Raw genomic sequence first — 12,326 nt, 5'->3', positions numbered from 1 at the left:
ATTCTCATGACCTTCTCTGCAGTTCCTAGATATACATACAGATATGCGCATGCACACATATTGTCATATATTTATTTTATGGAAAAGTACATTTTATATTAAAAAAATGAAACGCTGCACTTGTCAAGAGCCAAATAAGGTTAAACCCAAAACACCACATACAATACCACAATTTTAAAGCTGGGAGAACTTTTAGAGTTCATCTACTCCAACACAATGAGTTCATCTACTCATTTACAGATAAGGAAAAAGACACCTGTGAAGTTACATGGCTTGCACTTAAGCAATTAACTGAAGAGCCAGGTCTAGATTCTTGGTCTCCTGACTTGTAGTGCTCTTTTCACTGTAACACAGGAATTTCAAGGGAGAGGGTGTTAGGCCCAAAATACATTTACTATACTGAAATCTTTAGGAAGTAAAAGAAGATTCAGTCAAGCAAACCTTTGCAAAATGAATTCTCAGGAATTTAAAGAATTGGTATTATCAAAACTCTACTCCATAGATAACTTTCATTCTTTTCCCTATATGAAGCTTTTGATACTCAAATTCAAATAAGTTGAAAAATACTTTCTGAGGCATAGAAAAAACTGTACTATTGAAATTTAAGAAGAACATACTTAGAACTCTAAGATTGGTTTTTTTTCTTATCCTTCTTGGAAATCATGTTGATCAAGGGAGAGAAGCTAGATATATTAAGCAAATTTGGAGCCAAAAGATTCAAATTGATTGCCAAGTAGAAAATGTCACTGACAGATATCTGACGGAAAATAATATGGAAAGTGAAAATAAAGTATCTCCTTCAACTATTTTATTAACCTATGGATTAAGGAGAGAGCGAAAACTAGAGTTTTATTTGAAACCTAAAGCAGTTATGGACACTTTACTATTTGACATTTTTATTAATGATCCTGAAATTTCATGTTTTCTACATTGAATTAAGTAGCCTAACTACTAGTATGGTTCCAAAAAGGATCCAAATTCAAAATGATACAAAGTTGGATTGGTCAGCCTATTTCAAATGAATGTTTATGGTAAGCTGAGTAAATTTTCATAAAGCAAAATTTAAAACCACAAATACAAGATATTTAAGTATTATCTTTGTGGAAGTATTTTTAAAAGAATACCACCAGAATAGATTCAAATATCATATTTGACCTGCTAAATGTCTTAAAAAGAAAAAAGTGGTTAAAAAATTGATCAAACAGTAAATATGAAGAATAAAGAAATCAAAATTGTTTAGTTAAAGAAGAGGTTAGAATTTCTACGAAGACATATATGAACACTCTTGAAAGGATTGAGGCAGAAAAAAAGCATCATACTCCTAAAAAGTGATCCTAAATTGAGGAACGATGTAAGACTTCTGTATTAAATGCAAACTACTGAGGCTCATACATTTTAATGCAAACAGAGAAAACCCAGTAGGTGGTAAATTCCATACCGGAAAATCTCTTAATCCCAAAGGAACAAACAAGTAAAAGACTAAGGACAATGTAAATTATCAACAAATGTTCACTGAGTTGAATTTACAGTTTCATTCCTTCAGTTTAGTAAGTGAGATGAAGACACTAAGCCATGAAAAAAATACAGGTCAAACAAAGTGCTAAATAAAGTAATATTTTAAAAGAAAAGGTCAGAGTGAGGTGGTGCCCTAGGATGGGTTAGAAAGGTGATTGCTAGGAAGTGGTTTAAACCATAGCCTTGCTTATGGTTGGTTTCACTCAGTGGGAAGTACCTTTGCTCTACCAGAGACCAAAATGGGGGGCTGAAGAGCAGAATTTCAGACTGAGAATGTATGTTAGAAAAGACAAAGACAAGCTATAACACTCAAGTCATAAGCCCAAAGGCCTAGACTTAGTAAAGGGCTCGCAAACAAAGGAAGCACCTCTGTTACTACCACTGTTCTGTGAGTCCCTATTTGTAATTAAAACCTCACGTGGGTTTAGGTTATACCCTGAGCTGCTCACACTACAGTAAGGCAGAGCTTGCATATTATGCAGTAAGGTGGAGTCTGGACTGATTGTGTGAGGAGGTCCAGTAGGCAAGGTAAAAGTGGTGCTGCTCCCCAAAGCCAACCAAATAGGGAAATGCTATAACCCCAAACACACTGCTATCCTGGGGAGGATGATGTAAAACTCAAGAGGGGAAGTATTAGGTGTCTTTCTCTGCTGCCTCTTGAGTGGGAAGATTCGTTATAGAAGACAACAAAAGGAATGTGAATAAACTAAAAGTGGCCTTACACTTAAAATTAGACATGTTAGTAAGCATTTATCAACTAGAAAAACTGGTAAGAAAGAGTATACTCCAAAAACTTTTAAAAATAGGTTCTAAAGCATAGTGTAACAAGTTATAACAATAAATTTGAAATTTTCAAAATTCAGTTCTAAGGATTTGGGGACAGATGACACAACCCAAACAATATAAGAAGTGAAATGTGAGGAGCATCTTTTTCCCTGTTTGCTCTAAATCAGTGGTTCTCCATGGGATACATTTTGCCTCCCATGGGACATTTGGCAATGTCTGGAGACATTTTTGGCTGTCACATGTGCGGGGATACTATTGGCGTCTAGTGGGTACAGGCCAGGATGCTGCTAAACATCCTACAATGCACAAGGCAGACCCCCACAATAAAGATCATCCAGCCCAAAATGCTGACAGCACCAAGGCTGAGAAATCCTGCTCTAAACGCCGCCCCCCCCAGCGCCCACCCCCCACCCCCCCCACCATACACAGAGAATGTAACCAAGTTCTAGCCACCATAGCACAAAGCCAGCTCTAAGAAGGAAACACTGGAACTTAATATCCCTGTCTTTGGTGGGTAACTTACCTGTAACATGCATTGAGACACCACTCCCTCTGGAATCTCAGGGAAACGTTGTCGGAGGTCGTGAAGAACCTGCACGTCAAGCTGCGAACTGCTTTGCGCCATGCCAGAGCCAACGGTGGTCAAGTTTTTCTCAGGAAATGGATGCTAACCGGCCTTCCAGTAGTAATGATCTTCCAGCACCACAGTCATTTTCTATTAAAGAAATTAATTACCTATTTCACTTTATTCGAATAGAAGCTATTAGTGAACTAAACTAAGAATATCTGATTCCAAAGTCGGAAAATTGACAAATACAATTTAGCCAGACTTTTCTTGATGTAATACAGCTAATCACTGGTTTAAAAACAAACAAAAAAAGCCACCCCACCCCCCAAACTTCAGTTTCATTTTAATGCTTAAAAAAATAAGTGGCAGCTAGAGGAAAAATGCAGAGTATTATTTGGCAACCATATTTTTCTAGCCTTGAGAAATACTACTTATATATAATCACTCGTGTTTTCCCAAGGGCTATCCCATCACTTCTCCAAAGCAGAGCAATTACTTTGATGTCTGAAATAATAAAATAAGAACTTGATAATATCAACACCACAAAGCGCACTTGTCCTGTCTGTCTTACATTCTCCCTGTACTTTGAAGCCAAAATGTTTGAATTTGAAGTCTAAGTATAGGAAACCCAATGTCTAAATGAAACAACTGGGCAAATAAAAAAGGAAATGTGGAATCCTTTGTTTTCAAAGATGACGCTGGTGGCTCATCATTATTGGCCAGACCTGTCTAGCTAGTTCTGATGCAACTGGCACAGGTGCTGAGATGACAGGATGTGGGAGTACGGTTTGAGCAATGGAAACTGACCCCCAATCTTACTGGCAGTAGTCAAGTTAAGCACCCATGTAAATAAGGCAGCTAGTACAGTAATAATGAAATCAAAAATCAGCTAGTAGTATTAAGGGTCAATTAACTGATCCATTTTTTAATCAGCACTTCTCATTTCTTTTTTCTTTTTTTTAACTTTTTATTTAAGTGTTTTTCCAGGACCCATCAGCTCCAAGTCAAGTAGTTGTTCCAATCTAGTTGTGGAGGGCGCAGCTCACAGTGGCCCATGTGGGGATCGAACCGGAAACCTTGTCGTTACTAAGAGCACTGCGCTCTAACCCACTAAGCAAACCGGCCGTCCCCACTTCTCATTTTTAAAAGGGGGAAAAACATACAGTGTATACCATACAAGCTCATATTTCTGCTGCGTTCACTCACTATATGGTCAAAATACTTTTTAAGAATGAGAAGTAAATACCTGCATCTTTACAGAATTTATGGAAACCATGATTATAAGATACATGTCTGAACCACACACCGAACGGAGGGTCATCCCCACCAAATCTTCTGCTTCTTGCAAATAGGCCCCAGAACTTTAAATCATACCATTACTTGGGGCGATGCAGAGAACTAGAGACTATTTTTAAAACAAGAAGTATTTAAGGAAAATATTGAATTAGTTTTGCTGGTTTATAATTAAGCAGATAATTTAAAAATACCATGGAATCTCTAATTTGACTTTCGTTATAGGAACGGAATTTCATTTTGCATGCAATCTGCTGTCGTTTACTGGGCATCTAGCTGTCTCTCTTCTTCCTTCCAAGCCAAGACTGTCAAGAGTTATTTATGTACTCTTTGCGTGTACAAGGTGGCCACAAAGCCCCTGTCTATAAGACTAGGCCTAAGCATGGGTAAAAAGAGCTATTAGGGACTGCTTTAACGGCTCCCAACCATCCACACCGAAGGTATCTAAAAAAACATGAGGAAAAAAGTAGAATGTGGGAGAAGAATACAGAGAACTTCCACTGAGCGCACATATGGGTCTTCTGGTCACCCTGTACTATTACTATTCTCTCGGCAATTCATTCCTTCGTCTACTCTGTCTGGCTCAGCTCACCGTTCCACTGAAATACCCTCTCCCATCAGCTCTCTGCTCCTAAATCCAGATGATCTATCTTTTGGCCCCTGTGCCCTCGACCTCTGAAGTATCTGACACTACTGATATTCCTGCCTTTTCTCAGCCTCCGTGGCATCACAGTAGCCTGGTTTCTTCCCACCTCTCTTGTCACATTAACGTTTCCCCGGGTTTTCCCCTAAACTGGCTCGTATCATTCTGTCCCTTTTTGCCCAGTGATCACACCCTAAGTGATCACTACTAAGGTTTCGATAACATGTAAAGGCTGATGATTCCCATATCGGTCTATCAAGCCCCATACTCAAACTCCAGACACACACAGCCAGCTGCCCACTACACAGCACCGTTAAGGACAGGCCCAAAGACATGTCAACATGTCCAAAAAGGCACTCCTTACCACGATCCTTCCCCAAATGCTGTTCTCTCCATGAATACTACCACTCAGTTAACAAAACTAGAAACCGTGGTGTGATCCTGGACTTCCTGTTCTTGAACAACCAACTACACAGTGTGAATCAAGTGAGTCATGGTCTGCACCCTGGTTCTGCCATTTAATAGTCTCTAGGAAAGATACTCAATCCTTACGCCTTTGAAGCTTCATCTGTAAAACGAAAATAATAGTAGGGTTGTAGTAGAATTTATTTTTTATTTTTGGCTCGATCTTTTAATATAAAACTTTTTTTTGTAGTAGAATTTACATGGAAAACAGTGATTAAGTCAGGAAGCATTAGTTACTATTATTCAGGGCATGTCTGAATATTGTTCTCGTCCACTTCCTACTGCTCTCCCTGGCCCTGGTCTTGCCTTCCTCCATATCATAGTCAGATGTAAATCTGATCATTCTGTATCCCAACCAAACAGAGCCATGTGTGATTGATCCTTTGCGTGGATGTTCCGTGCCACCTTTTCTCGGGCCATTAGCCCATGGTCATCTATCTGCCTGAGACCCTTTTCTTTCTCCCTCGCCCTGCTTCTCCAAGCCATACTGATCCCATACATGTCAGTACTGGTGGCACCACCCACTGACACTTCCCCCCGTTAGCCCTGCTGCCATGCCTCTCCTTCTACATTGGGCTAGAGGGCTCTCCACTGCGGTACCACAGCAGGCTGTGCTTATCATCACAGGAGAAGCAAACACACTATACTGAAGCCACCCGTGTATCTGAAGGGTCTCTCATATAAAACTATAGTTCTACCTGGAGCGTGCTGTTATGCCAGAGTGAGGAAGTACTCAAAATGTGATGGGAGCCTGTCACAAGGACCTGTGAGTCAGCTTGAAGAGTCTCCCCCTGGCCACATCTGTGCCAATTTGAGCACCAAAATAATTAAGGCCAGTAATGAATTATAGGCCTGTAGAAAAGAAGAACCCATGACTCAATATCAATAATAAATAGTTAAAGACATAAATAAAGACACATACATAAATGGAGGAGAAGGGAGGGCTTTTGCTTATAGTAGAATCCAACTGGTAAACTTGCAGGGAGTGCTAGAGCTGGGAAAAGCATTTTGCAGCCAATCACTGTATGCAGATTGCTTCAAGTAAGAATCAATGGATACTAAATCTAGGGGGAAATTTGAATGAAGAATAGGATATATGAATGGTCTTAAAGTGTCTCCCTGAAGAATTGCTTATTGTTTACAAAGGGGAAAAATTTAACTATAAATGGATAAATGGAACAACATCTTGACTGGGTGATCAAAATAAACATCACCAATGAGGGGCAGACAGCGTGCACCTCCAGATGTGATAGTATCACTTTATACTATTCCACTCAGGAATGCATAACACCTGAAACTACTCATGAGGAAACAAGACAAACCCCAAATGAGAAATGTTCTATTAAAAAAAAAAAAGCAGGGACTTAGGGGGGCAGAGGGGTTGAGAATGTCATCTTAAAAATGCCACTGTCATAAAAGACTATGGCTAGACAAATGTCACAGATTAAAGGAGACAGAGCCTTGACAACTAAATCCTAGACTGGATCCTATACTAAATGGGAAGAATATTATAAAAGAAATGAATTGATCAATTGATAGAACGAAAATGTGGATGGTAGATTAGGAAAAGTGTTCTATCAATGTGAAATTTATTGAATTTACTAAGTTTACTGACTTGATAACTGCTGTGGTTATACATAAGAATATCCGTTTTTAGGAATTAGGCAATAAAACATTTAGGGGTAAAGGGCATGATGTATGCAACTTACTCTCAAATGATTCAGGAAAAAATACATATATATATGTACATGTGTGCACACACAAACACACGCACACACATACACAGAGAGAGGAAACAAATTACAAAGCAAACAGGAAGGTGAATAGGTGAATCTAGGTAAAGGGTATACGGTGTTCTTTGTACGTTTTTATTCTTGCAATAGAATTTTGCAAACTTTCTGTAAGCAAAACTAAAAGCAAACAGGAAGTCGTGGTTCTATTCAGGTGTTATGCCTTCTTCATCCCTGCATTTACGTAGTACCCGCTCAAATGTTTGTTAAATGACGAAGAATCAATTTTACTATAATAAATCAATCTAGCTAGTAAGGTTAAGATATATATAGAGGGTGCCAAAAAAATGTATACACATTTTAAGAAAGGAAAAAAGTATTAAAATTGTAATACTCGATATATAACGATAACAGAAGATGAATACAAGTCACGTCTGACTTCTGCAATTACAAGAGGTGCTCAAAGTGGTTACCATCAGCGTCCAGACACTTCTGATTACGGCGAACTACTGCTTGAGCGACGCTGAACAAAGTGTCCACTTGTAGACATTTTTTTGGCATCCCGGTGGGGGTTTGTGTGTGTGTATGAAACTTTAAATGAAGTTTATCCCCTACCTCCTGCGCGCGCACACACACACACCCACAATAAAATTTGGGGGATCAGGGATCACCTATGTAGAATGATTTGTAAATGCTTAGGAAAAAAGAAAAATAGGTTTAGGCTACTGAATCAATGGGTTTATTTTTCCAGTTTGCCTCTTAAAATATCTCAAATCTGAAATGCTAAGAGATTCTACCAGGTTAACAATCTAGGCTTTAATTTAAAATGTAAATTATTTGAAAGTCCTTAGTGTTAATTTTTTCTCTGAAACAGTGTTTGAATTATCTAACTTTTTGATCAACACAAACATTACCTGCCATTTTCACAGTGAGTCAATCTATAATTTATACTCGTCACAGGAGACCTAACTAGAGGAGTTACTTTGCCATGTCACTGAAGCTCTAAGGCAGCACTGTCCAACACAGATGCAAGTCATTTGAAATATTGCGGTATCCACATTAAGAAAGTACAAAGAAACAGGTAAAATTCATTTTATCAATAATATATTTGATTTAACCTAATATATAAAAAATACTGTTGTTTTAACATGTAATCAATATAAAAATCACGGATAAGCTAGTTTACATATTTTTTTCAGACTAAGTCCTTGAAATCCAGTGTGTATTTCATACTTACAGAACATGTCAATTCAGACTGGCCACGTTTCACGTGCTCAGCAGCCATGTTACTGACTGTGGCTACCTTTCCGGACAGCACAGGTCTAAGGCCTTAGGACAGGCTAAGACCTACAACTCTTAGATTCCCTAATTCCGTATCTCCTGTGAGGGTATACAATTAATTAGGCAAAGGGCTTAGCACAGACTAGGTGTTTAGGGATTATTTGTCAGGTGAAATGAAAAAAACGTGAAATTCATTGAATTTAATGATAGGAACGATCTTAGGTAATCAAATCTTTTATTTACAGAAATGATAACAGGAAATGATTCCTTTATATTTGAGGGTCTAACCACATTCAGAACACTTGATGGCTATTTAATCATCATCAAATAAAGAGCTTCTGAAGCCCCCAAAGGTTTAACTCAAGCTTTCCTACTGGCTTCAAAGAACAGTTTTATTCATTTCTCAACCCTAATTTCAAGTCTTTAAAATATAAGGGCAATACAGTTGCCTTTTTATGAGAAGGAAAAAAAGTGACAAGGATCAACAAGAAGAAAGACGTTTCAGGTGCCAAGAGCTGAGGCTCCGCACATTCAGAGCTCTTAGCAACTACTGGCCCTCAGCTGGCTTTCTCTGCCTTCAGAATCTTGGGTGCTACACAAACTTACCATTAATTTATCACTATTAGTATCAGCTATCATTTACTGAACACCTATGCCCTGAAAGGTAGCTATGATCATCTCCTTTTTACAAAGAAGAAAACAAACTCAGAGAATGGGTATATGGCAGAATCGTGACTCAAATACAAGCCTGCCTTTTCCAAAATCTGAGTTCTTTCCACTATGTCACTGGCAGGTATCAAGGTCATTCCCAGTAGAGTGATGATGTGTGTGCCCTTCTTTGGCTGGGAAAAACGGGCAGCAAACCCTCAACAGTGTATCATCCAAATAGGGGGTTCCAGGTATGTGGTAGGTTAGATGGAGGGCTCAGAGGGGAATAATAAATCCTTGTACAAATAGCTGTTTTAGGACATACAGGAAGCAGAGGTAAAGGGAAGAAACTGCCTTTTTTTAAAAAATGGTTAAAATAACTTGCCTTTGAAAAAACATTAAACAGCATCTTTAAAATTGAAGCCAACAACTTACCCACAAAAATGGCTACCATCTGAAAAGATGATTAACAGTGGATCTACTTTTCACTATAAGTAGGAGTCTAAACTGATTCAAAAACATCTTTTCCTTAAGGGATTTTGTATGTAATCTTAGTAGTGATTAGCACTCTGCCCTGTATACACTGTCACTCACATAAGCACTAACTGACAGGGATAAGCGTTAAGTATTTCACAATATGTAACACTCTCAAATAAATTGAATTTCCTGATTATTATAAAATATTAAAATACTTCTTTTAACAAAGCAATTTCCTTTCTGTTCACTGGGAGGTTAAGCAAATAGAAAATATTCCAGCCAATAAGATAAGCTAGTTTCCTTAAAAAAAAGAAACAAAAACACTTAAAAGTTTTACAGTAAAGTACTACAATGTATTTCTGTATTTAATCCCATAGAATACAACTTACAGATTTGGATACGATGCAGATCAAAACATAAAATCTATTCTTGTGCATACACAATTAACCCTCGAACAATACGGGTTCGAACTGTACAAGTCCATAAACATACGATTGGCCCTCTGTGTCCCTTGTATCCCCGGGTTTCACATCTGTGAATTCAACCAAGAGTATTTTTGATCCTTAGTTGGGAATCGAGGGATGCAGAGGGCCGGTGGTATGCATTGTTCTATGCCATTCTATATAGGGACTTCAGCATCTGCGGGTTTTGGTATCCACAGAGGGTCCTAGAACTAATTCCCTGCAGATATTGAGGGACAACTGCAATTAAGTTTTTGGGGAGTCAAAAGTTTTACATGGATATTCAACTGTTTGGGGGTTAGCAACCTTAAACCCCTGCCTTGGTCAAGGGTCAACTACATATCAATGTATGCAATAACTGTGCAAAATACACATGGACTTTGTCTCTTAACATTATAATGACATGCTAATTTTTACACTAAAATATTAAAGTGACGAGTGATGATTTGACACCTTAAAACCAGACAAAGGACTCAAGCAATATCTGAACTGTACTGGCTAGGCTAGGATGTGACCAAACTCCTGGGACACCCCCACTAAAGCACAGATGGCCACAGCTGTGGATTGTTGAGCTGTATATGTAGTCAGTAACCCTAGATCAAGAAAGAAGAAATAGTGAAGGCATAAATCCCACAGTTCCAAAGTCACAGAAACCGGGAGATTCTGTAGGGTGGAACCTTTACTGCCTGTCAGTTTTGCAGGGACTCCTAACTTCTTCTCAAGGCGGGATGAAGACGGGGAGCCTGGGGTCATGTGATTCGCGGAGGGATCACTCTGAGGCTTCCTCCATTGGTGCAGCTACCCCCACCCCCCCAATTCAGGAGTGCAGGTAGGTACAAGGCACAGCAGTTGCTGGGATTTCTCCCAACAGAATTCCTCCTCCCAAACGGAGAGCAAGCTCCCCCAGAGCTCTGCTCTGATGCCACAATTCTCCACACTCCAGAAACAGTACAAAATGACCACGACACCTAGTCCTTTCTTTCCACAACCTTTTCTGAGCTCGGCAAATATGGAGAGTGCTGTTATGGCCCTGACTGTTTACTTCTGCCAGAATTTCAGCTCACTTCTTCAAATAATTATATCACAGGTTACAAACCAATGGTCTGTGAGCCGAATCCAGCCCATCCGTCTAGTTTGGCAGTGTTTAAAAAAAAAAAAAAAAAAGTTGAGCCACACTTTAAAGCAGGGAAATCTTACGTTAAAATTTGGATATCTAGCTTTCCTCTGAAACAATACAAGATCTAGCAATAGTAGGCAATAACTGATTGAAGCATCACTCTCCCATTTAGAAAGGACATACACTCTTCAGGTTGCCTAGTTTCTACATTCCCTAGGGTGTCCCAGGCACTGAGGCCCGGCCTTGCTTCACTCATGGACATATTTGCTGGATCTGTGACACACGAAATGTGTTTGAAAGAGAGGTTTAAAGATACACTGTAAGTATCAGTCTAGTAGAGTCTCTGTGGTATGCTATTGATGTGGTAGTTTGGGACATAATAATTCTTCATCATGTAAGCCTGTTCCATGTGTCACAAGGTCTTTAGCATCCTTCCCTTCCTGTAAAACCCCAGAAACACCCCCAAGTGGTCCCTAGAGAGGCAACAGGATCTCAGGCTGACAACCACTGTTAACATGTGAAGTCTGGTGAGGTGAGCATTTCCCAGGTTTGAAGAATAGTTAGTCTTGTCTTGAGAGGATTTAAGATTAAAAACTAAAGGAATCATTCTTTTTTTCTGATTGGTCTGGTCCAAATATCTGTTGAACAAAAACATGTATACTAGTATATACCTTTGGAACTGTCATCCATTTTCTTGCTGCTTTTCAGGTTTTGATTTTAGATCATATTTATTGAGCCATATCTATGGACCAGGCACCGTGCTACGTGCTTTATCTCATTTCATCTCTACTATCATCCAATAGAAGAGGTAATATCATCCACATTTTATAAATGGGGAAATGTGAGGCTCAGAGATGGTATATAATTTGCCTGTGGGTCACACAGTTAAGAGCAAAGCTAGGATACAAACTTGAAGTCTGTGCTTTTACCATAATTCTCCTGTACTCTTGGCTACATGGTAAGACTAAGATTTTCATTACAGTGGAAACCATTCAGAAAATAGTCACACATTTGTTGCATCTATCTCATATTCTCTTATATTCTCAAGAGATAAACTATGGACCAAAATAATATTCATATTAAAAGAATCACTAAAAGCATTGTCCAATTAAATATAGCCCCCAGAAACAAACAGAAGCATGTTCAGATTACATTTAAACTGAATACCCCTCCCCTGAAGTGCATATTTGCCAGCCACCACCAATACAGGACTTATCAGACAAGCCACTCCCTGCCTTCTCCCACCAACCTCTCCTCAAAGTAAAAATAAAGGTTCTTGGGATGTCTTCCCAGTTCTTAGGTTTGTAACAAGGAGGTAGAATATTAAAAAACAAACAAAGTT

General features: G+C 38.9%; 1 protein-coding gene across 2 annotated transcripts in view; it reads right to left on the bottom strand.

Moving 5' to 3' along the window:
- Window positions 1–12,326, bottom strand: part of TAB3 (TGF-beta activated kinase 1 (MAP3K7) binding protein 3) — a 55,134-nt gene that overhangs the window by 26,690 nt on the left and 16,118 nt on the right. For both annotated transcript variants that reach the window (XR_004423296.1, XM_033109276.1), the window contains exon 3: window positions 2,825–3,016. Coding sequence is in view for 1 of the 2 variants with exons in the window: in XM_033109276.1 (XP_032965167.1) it covers window positions 2,825–2,926 (102 nt within the window). In the remaining variant the exon portion in view is untranslated. The remainder of the gene's footprint in view (window positions 1–2,824; window positions 3,017–12,326) is intronic.

Source organism: Rhinolophus ferrumequinum, chromosome X, assembly GCF_004115265.2.
Source record: "Rhinolophus ferrumequinum isolate MPI-CBG mRhiFer1 chromosome X, mRhiFer1_v1.p, whole genome shotgun sequence".
In the NCBI taxonomy this organism is placed as follows: Eukaryota; Metazoa; Chordata; class Mammalia; order Chiroptera; family Rhinolophidae; genus Rhinolophus; species Rhinolophus ferrumequinum.
Note: the sequence above shows the minus strand (reverse complement) of the source record. Positions and strands in the feature narration are given on the sequence as shown.